Raw genomic sequence first — 8,588 nt, 5'->3', positions numbered from 1 at the left:
AATCGTGATTGCTAAATTAGATATTTTGCTATGTTTTCAATAGAAACTGAAATATTATACATGTACTCGACCACTTGATTCGTCTCCGCATCATAATTTATATACTTTATTGGTGATTTATGGAAAAAGCCAATTTCTTTATGTATATGATGACAGTAAGTATTTGGAACTCATTGCGTATTTTATCAAAAGATTTATCAGACCGAAGTTAAAAAATCGTTAAAGTTAATACGAGGTCGATTACAGTTACATATAAAATTGAGTTGTCTCTCTTTGCTTGAGCTCTTCTATGCCATTACCTGCTACTGGGCTCCTAATGCTACTCTTGATGTGTTCACAGGTTCTGCAGCACACCTGTTTGACAGAGCTCTGATAGCAGTTGATCCTCATTATACCGTTTGGAGTGTATGGGGTACACAGTTCTGGGTTCTGATCACCCCAACGGCAATCTGCAAGGGAACTGATGTTTGAACAAGTAAACTCGCGCGCGCGCGCGCGCGTGAGAGAGAGAGAGAGAGAGAGAGAGTAGCTCATACCTGGGGTTGAATCCGTGGCAACCCGGGGACAAGTAATGCAACACAATCTCTGGTTTTCAGGTAAGTAACATAGATGGCGCTTTTGGTTGATTACGGCACAGCGAGGCGTGAGGTCTCCATAAGCACAATTTGCAACACCTGAAAAGAATAGCGAAAATTAGACGTTTCATGGTCAGAAAAAGAAACGGAAAGGCGAAAACGCTTACACTGCAGAAAAAACGCACCTCATGCATTTTACCGTTGCAATTCCTTTGAAATCAAAGCCTTCAATTAAACCAAGAGTAGCTGACAAGCTCCAGCAGTGAGGGGAATTCCCGACAATTAGTTCCTCATTATGTTACCCTTAAGATGGAATCCCTGCCGATCGGATCAGCACGTGGGGATTTTTTTTTGTATGTGAGATCATTTACGCTACTGACACAGTGAGCCTCGGACATACACCAGTGTGTCAGTGGTGCATACACGAGTTTCTGGTTCAACTGAATCTCAATCTTTTGAAAACACTATGGTAACAATTACCAGGGCCATATTTAAAATACAAAGTGAAGGTAATTTTCGGCGCATTTGGAAAGAAAACTAGAGGTGTCATATCTCTTCCTTACCCAAACTGTTAACTAGGATGCTAACTTGAGAGTGCATATAGTAAGTTGCATGGAAAATATACCGGTAGTTATTGTAAAAGAAAACTGCACAGCAGTAAATACATGTAACGCCCTGTTGACTCGCGCCATACCTGTATTGAGTTGGCGTAGGTACTGAGCACATCTGTCACAGCAGATGTCACGTGTTCTTGCTACGTAACAATCAAATGCCTCAATGTTTCTGCACTGGAAACTTCGGTCTCCGTATTCGCAGCCTGAAACAAAATAAAAAGAGCCATGTTACGATGCTTTAACAGTTTCGTCAATGCAATGTATTATTTACTGGATGTGGCAGAATTGCCTACCTGTATTGTAACTTTGTTTAACAGCAAGACAAGTTTCGCAGCAATCACTGGAAGATCTTTCATATGTATAACAAATAAATTTTCCTAACGTACGAACTGCCTCGTTGCACCTTAACCCATTGATGTAAACATCATAACCACCAGGTGCTGGACAATTCTACAAAATTAACATAGAAATATCACATTAGTAATGCTTCAAGTTTTTTTTCTAATTAATTTTGATCCATATCGCTCCATTTCATAATGCAAAATCTTAGAAAGATAATTACTGGATCATTGGACATGCCGCCTGTATTTGGAGCCGTCGCCCTGCCCCTGTTTATAGGATACACAGCAGAGCCGCTTCCAGAGGGATAGTAACTACTGCTACCGCCCCTATAAATAGTCGATCCACTTCCTGTGTTACCCGGATAATAATTTGGATTGACGCCACTTCCGCCGGAGGTGTACACATTTTGTCTGTTTGAATCTTGTGTGCCATACGAATTATCCGGCCGACTGTTGTAGAGTCTACTGCCTGTACTGGTCTGACCAGAACCACCGCTTTGTCCACCTAAATCTTGAGAAACATCATAAGAACGATATTCGGGTTCAAAATTTGGAATCTGAACACCCGACGAGTCACTTCCTTGTCCTGTCTGATAGCTTCCGGCTTGATAACTTCCTCCTTGATGTGATCCACCCATCATTGGAAGAGGCTGTTAAGCATAATATAAATCATGTAATACATCTATTGATATATCTTCTTATTTTAATCTTATTGTGAGTACAGTATACAACATATGTTAGAATGTCTTTTGAGCACCCCTCTACTGAGGAGTTGTTAATGTTTATGTCTAATCTCAAGCGTTCGCGCTGATGCCTAGTGACGTAAAACGACTATAAATCGGCCTCCATCATGAACACATGAGTTCCACGGTTAGAGGGGCATGGGGAGATCGCTGGTGGGTAACCACTAGACCACTGAGCAACAATTAAGTTGTTAAACAACGATAAGTGTTTTATAACTGGATCTTTTTTTAACAGTAATCCAAGAAATGAGGATTAATTATTAATTTTGAACTTTTATTTAAAAGACTATGCTATTAAAACTTGCATTTATGATATATTACATATTACATTTGGATACCCATGTACGGTAACCGCAGCCCCCTCTCAATTAACAGACCCCAAAAAAAAAAAACCGCCAGAATTTAGAGATATTGCACCAAACAAGGGAATTAATAAAAAAAAAATGTCTTGAAATAGCACACCATTGCGTATAATATCATGACTATGCTTCAACATTAAACTTCCTATTGTGAATGATGAAAATTTTATCTTTTTGGTTGGATACTAATATATGAAACTTTTCGGCGTGTGTTTATTAATAAACTTATTTCACTGTTAGTACAATGTCTATCATGTCTGAATGTTATTCACAAAGGTAACATAGGGAATGCAGAATATCCACTGGAAAACCTACAGAGGCAGCCAGATATTTTTGTTGGCAAACTTCAGAACTACGGCCTATCTGAAGTTGCAACAATCCTTATCAGAGAATTGAACTTTTTATCATAAGTTTTCAGTGTTGTTTCCAGTTTGGTGTAAGCCATGCTACACTGAACCTATTGACACACCACAACTGGCTATACCAGAGGCAAATTTCTCAGCATCCAAATTGTTCATGTTCTCTTGCGTTCAGACCACAAGTAACTTAAAATTCTCAGCTGTTGTGTTTTAACAAAGGGTAATCAAAGTGTGCATTGTTTACTAAAATTCAAAACATGTGTTTGGAAACTGTTTGAAATTTTGTTTTGGCAAGTTTGTTTTTCGTGCGGTTTCAATTCCTATAAATCTAAAGCTACAATGACATTGCCGACACAAATAGACCATGATGTAATAACGTGGTCGGCTTTGACGTACCATGGATCTCCTTCCTTTTTATCTCTTTCTCTTCGAGCCAGGGTAATTGATAAAAATTAGTTAATATAATGACGTAAAAGCAATTTGAAGTCGGAATCTAAAGGAACCACTTGTGGTTAATATCAAAAATGAAAAATTATCAGTGGTCTTTGCAATGAACATGCTTGTTTATCTTTTTTTTTAAATTTTATTTCATAGTAAATGTTACATTTGAAAACTTGGTATGTGTTTTATGATATACATCAAATTTATCTTTGACAGATAGTATATCTATTTAATCATGCATTGCACTGTTATATTTTTCCGTGTATAACAGTTCATCAATTTTATTCCTTGTGAAACGTATCTCTGCAATTTTAAATCATTTCACATACAATAAAGCTTGTAACATGTGGATCTTGAAAATCTTTTCAATTAAGACATCATGTATGTGTTATAATTCCAGTAATTCTGCTGCTCTAATGTATATGTATATGCTCTCTGAGGGCCTTTGATTTGTGGATGCGACTATAAGAAAGACAGTAACATCTTTCTGAAGCTTTGATATACAGGCATAGCAAATTTTACTGGTTTTTAAACGTTTAATGAATAAAGTTCATAATGACTGATATTCAGATATTTTAATACCTTTTTAGTGATTTGGCAGTAGGTGATTGTAATTGTGTTTTATGATGACATTTTATTAGTAAGGAATCAAGCTCTGATATATCAAAGACATACTTTTATGCTTACTAGTATTTGTATATCGTTTATTCCGAAAATCTATTCCAAAAAATACTAATAAATTCCAATGACATCGAAAAATCTACACTAGGTGGAAAGTCTGATTTCGTAAACTTTATAGTAAAAATTCTCTGAATTCTTAAAAAAATAAATCTGAGCGACCGTATCCCCTCTCCCCCAATTTGATTAAAATACTATTGTGGATCTCTCATATACTTGTCGAATCTCGTACCGAGTAAAAATCCTTCGGACACAATCAAGTAATGCAACGCTGCCATTCAAAATACCTTTCAATGTAAAAGTTTGATAAGTACGCCGGAGACATACTGCTACATCATGTACAACGTTTCAATCAAACAATACACTACATAGTAGCATTAGAAAATTGTCAGATAATAATTTTGCAGGCAGGAAATACTTTAGTAGTGGGTTAGGGGATATGACTTTCGAATGTTTATTGATTATCAAGGTGGTATAGAACACCTCCATATTGTGACTACCTTCGTTTTGAAATAAACAATAAAACCAAATTTTATTTTTCTTTTCTTTCCAAAATTAAAATTGTTACATATCAGAGTAGTTAGCAATTTCTAAAACAGTGAAAGCATGTTGATTATGACTTACTTTAATTCACATTATGGAAACACCTCCTTAAATATTTATGTGTTGTAGCTAAATCATGTTTTTATTAAATTTTGATGTCAAATATAATTGGTAATGTTATTAATTACATGTGCAAAGTAATTGTAATTTAATTCATTACATTTGAAAACTCTTGAAATGGTAATGGTAATTTAGTTGAAGAATTTAAGCAAGTAATTGTAACTTAATTAATTTCCATTATAATTGACCCTATCCCTGCATGGTACTCACCGGTAAATCGCCGCCATCTTGAGTAGAACGTCGCACTCGATCGGGCTTTTCTCTACGTTGCACAACTTAAAAAAGAACATGAATATAGGTCAAGAGATGCAATAAATCACGGAGTATATCTAAACTACGGACATATTTTGTAATTTTACTTTTCTATTTCTGGTTTTAAAATATATGCAGTTGGTATTTCAAAAGACGAAATAATTCATTCCAAATGATAGGATTCCAACTCCTGTATCAGAGACTGAATGAGTGTATAGTCATTGCTTATTGATTTAATGTTCATGTTTGTACTTCAATTTTTTCCTCACCATTTCATGCTTTGGTAAAGTTATAAGACCCCACTATGTCATTTAAGTGAGTGAAGAATGTACTTTGACAGTTTTATCAGATATCAGACACGGCGACTGGTACATTTTGGGAAGCCTAAGTAAAACAACAGAACACCCCATTGTCTGTCGCTCATATGGCTGGTTTAGAAACATAACAAAAAAGCTCGTTGTGCAGGCAAATCAGATCAAAGTTTTTGCTTCAATGTTTTAAATATCTAGTATTCTTGCAAACAACACATGCCAGTGGCGTAGCTACCTTTTAATTTACTGTATTCAAAAAAAGGTTGGGGGTCTGGAGCTCCTGGATTTTATGCTATTTGAATGACAAAACAGCCTTAAAAATATGACATTTTTTAAGTATTATGATTCCAATAAATATGAATTACGAGATAAACATTATTTACCTGATACTCTTCGAATATTTTCTTTAAAATTTCAAGACCCCCGATGCTCTTGGATTTTAGGTTTTAGCTTTTAAATTTACAGGCTTTTGATGATGAGATATTGTCTCAAAATGTTACAATTTTACATACTGTACGTGTAAGGGAAATGTTGAATTTTAAAAGAATATGTAATTATATATGAAACACTGATACCCCAGCGGAAACCAACTGCATATGACTAAAGATAATAGGTGTTTTGAATCAGGTCTATTATTCAAACCGTAACATACTTACCTAAATGAGAAATTTTTGATCAAGTTTATCACAATGTATTGTGACTTTGTCTAAATTTTAATCACCCGACCGCCGACTTTAAATTACATGTAAGTATAGACTGACAGAATACAATTACGGACAAACACTCAAAACTTGATGTGTTTTCAGATTTTAGTATGAATATTTAAACTTGAAAGGAGTTAAAAGTTGTTCATCTCATTTAAAAACGTTTATTGTAGATCATTCTTTAAGCCAATAACATGAAAGTCAAAGGTATTATAGCTCGTCCATATTAATTTATGATTCAAACGAACTTCCAATTAAATTTAATGTAAAGTATGGAATGGCGGTATTTTCCTGAATCGTAGTAATTGCATGGTTTACGATGAGAACTGAATACTAAAAATATGCAGATTATAATTCAGTGGAGTCTCAATACGATTTGTTTACGTGCAAACAATAGGAAACTCAAATCATAAACCATTTGCTTTGCAAAATATTGTGTATTCATTTGCGTTTTTGCGTAAAGGGCGCTACGCCACTGCATGCTAAGATATATCGCTTTGAAGTCGATACATATCTTTGTTTCCTTTATTTCTAAAATCGTATACATTAGATGCTATATATCGAAGTCTTTAGTTATTAATATTTTAGAAATTAAGAAAAAGAATACTAGTATGCATTTATAATCCCAAATAGAGAGAGAGAGAGAGAGAGAGAGAGAGAGAGAGAGAGAGAGAAAGAGAGAGAGAGAGAGAGATCAGATTGTTACATGTATGTAAGGTGGCCTTGGATTCTTAATACAAACCGCCTGCTGGTTGTGTTAGTACGTTCATACTCTGAGTTCTTGGAATACAACATGTAAACAATATCAAGGATATCCCTAGTATATCAAAGGCCTGGACGAAACCAAGCGCGCGATGCATAAAACCAAGGGAATTAGGAATGAAAGCGTCGTTTGATAACTAATTTTACGCCAATAAACAATTTGGCTGCAAACGTTTGCACGTCCGTATGACCACAGGCTCACCAGACCCCGGCAATTAGTAAACAACAAACCACAAAACCTCTTTAAACCTGTGTTTTAATTCTTCAAGGGAGGAAATGGGTGCTTCAGCTTCATATCATTAACTATGCGTCCTCTGTTATAACTAACGAAAGGAAGGTTATTGAGAGAACTCATTAGGACGTAATCAATCAAGTCACGTGTCTGAGATTAATGTACCAGATTTTAAGAACAAAGAGCAACTTTGGTGTAGAACACTTGAAAAAAATGAGCTAGTTTCAAAATATCAATAAAATTTTTCACATCTATCTAGGTAATTTTGATTTGAAAACTTGAAAGATCAACGTAAATATGTAAATTTTTAAAACTATTGTCTGGTCTGTGTTTTATAATCCCATATCTGTAAAACTGGTCCGATTGTTAAAAATTGAAAAGATTAAAAGTATATGAATATTAATTACATGTATTTTGTGTTTTTTATATGTTTCAAAGAATATGTTTGATCATACATGTATAGATCAAATTAAAAGATTTTCAAATTACTAGAATTATTTTAAACCCCTGAGATCAATTCTTCATTTACTCAAGATCAGTTCACTGGTATTTTAGGTTCAAAATCAGTATATACAAATGTACACGAACACAGTCAAGGATCACATGTACAGTAGGAGTATAATGACGAAAAAAGGTTAAAATCACAATACAATAGGTTGTTAAAGTTGGTTTCTGGAAGAACAGACTGAAATTTTCTTAATAAATATTGACAAGTTTTTTTTAGATAAGAACATTCCTTCACTTACTTTTCCCGAATCCAGTGCTCACAGATAAAACCAAGGACACAAAATATCCAAACTGAAGAACGAAATAAATAAAACGAATCATTTTGTTTCTTAAATTTGACTTTAGACACAAAATGTAAGTATATATATATTATATCAATCACATAATGATATATCCAGTTGTAGAAGCTCGTATATTCTAGCTCGCAGTTTTTTAAGTGATTCCCCGAAATTAAGTGATCAGGGAAACACTTGTAATCATATACGTATAGCCAGGGATCACTCAGTGAGAGGGCTACAGAGGTGTGCGCTATGAGAAGCTGCCAAGTGCGGCTACAGGGTGATCCAAAATTGCGTATCTCACTAATGTATGATTATTCAAATTGAGTAGTTCATTTGGATATGAAATTCAAGGTAAGTAGCATTGCAGTGAAAAATTATTGTTATTGTAAATCGTTATATTACGTGAATGGAACAGCCAATCCTTCCATGAATACAATTGTTTATACCTATGACGAAAGTCTGTACAGTCTGTGCAGGCACGTAGCATCGGGAAGGGGGGGGGGGTGGGGGGGGTCCTAAATTTACATACAAAAAATTGAATTAAGATGGAGATGCCCCCCCCCCCCACTTTTTAAGGGAACATGTAAAAATATGAATTGAAAATAAGGAAATAATCAGTGAAACTGTATTGAAGTTATAGCCCCCCCCCCCCCCCCCCCCCCCGCACGGATTAGGATTTTCAGAATTTTGGAAGTAAACCTTTTCCCTTTTTTTTTTGGCTTGTCAAGATTTTTTGGATGAGTCTGCCCCCCCCCCCCCTTTTCAA

General features: G+C 35.2%; 1 protein-coding gene across 2 annotated transcripts in view; it reads right to left on the bottom strand.

Moving 5' to 3' along the window:
• Positions 1-8,030, bottom strand: part of LOC105339768 (uncharacterized) — an 8,616-nt gene extending 586 nt beyond the window's left edge. The window contains exons 1-7 of one of the 2 annotated variants that reach the window (XM_011445482.4): positions 7,781-8,030; positions 4,984-5,048; positions 1,752-2,180; positions 1,483-1,639; positions 1,270-1,392; positions 537-674; positions 300-449 (exon numbers count right to left, since the gene is read on the bottom strand). In XM_011445482.4, the coding sequence (XP_011443784.4) occupies positions 300-449; positions 537-674; positions 1,270-1,392; positions 1,483-1,639; positions 1,752-2,180; positions 4,984-5,048; positions 7,781-7,862 (1,144 nt within the window). In that variant the 5' untranslated portion in view covers positions 7,863-8,030. Of the gene's footprint in view, positions 1-299; positions 450-536; positions 675-1,269; positions 1,393-1,482; positions 1,640-1,751; positions 2,181-4,983; positions 5,049-6,782; positions 6,826-7,780 lie in introns of those variants that run through there. The other variant, XM_066085809.1, reaches the window with a different exon arrangement.
• Between the last annotated feature and the right edge of the window lie 558 nt (positions 8,031-8,588).

This window comes from Magallana gigas, chromosome 5, assembly GCF_963853765.1.
Source record: "Magallana gigas chromosome 5, xbMagGiga1.1, whole genome shotgun sequence".
Taxonomy (NCBI): Eukaryota; Metazoa; Mollusca; class Bivalvia; order Ostreida; family Ostreidae; genus Magallana; species Magallana gigas.
This window is presented reverse-complemented; position numbering and strand designations above follow the sequence as displayed.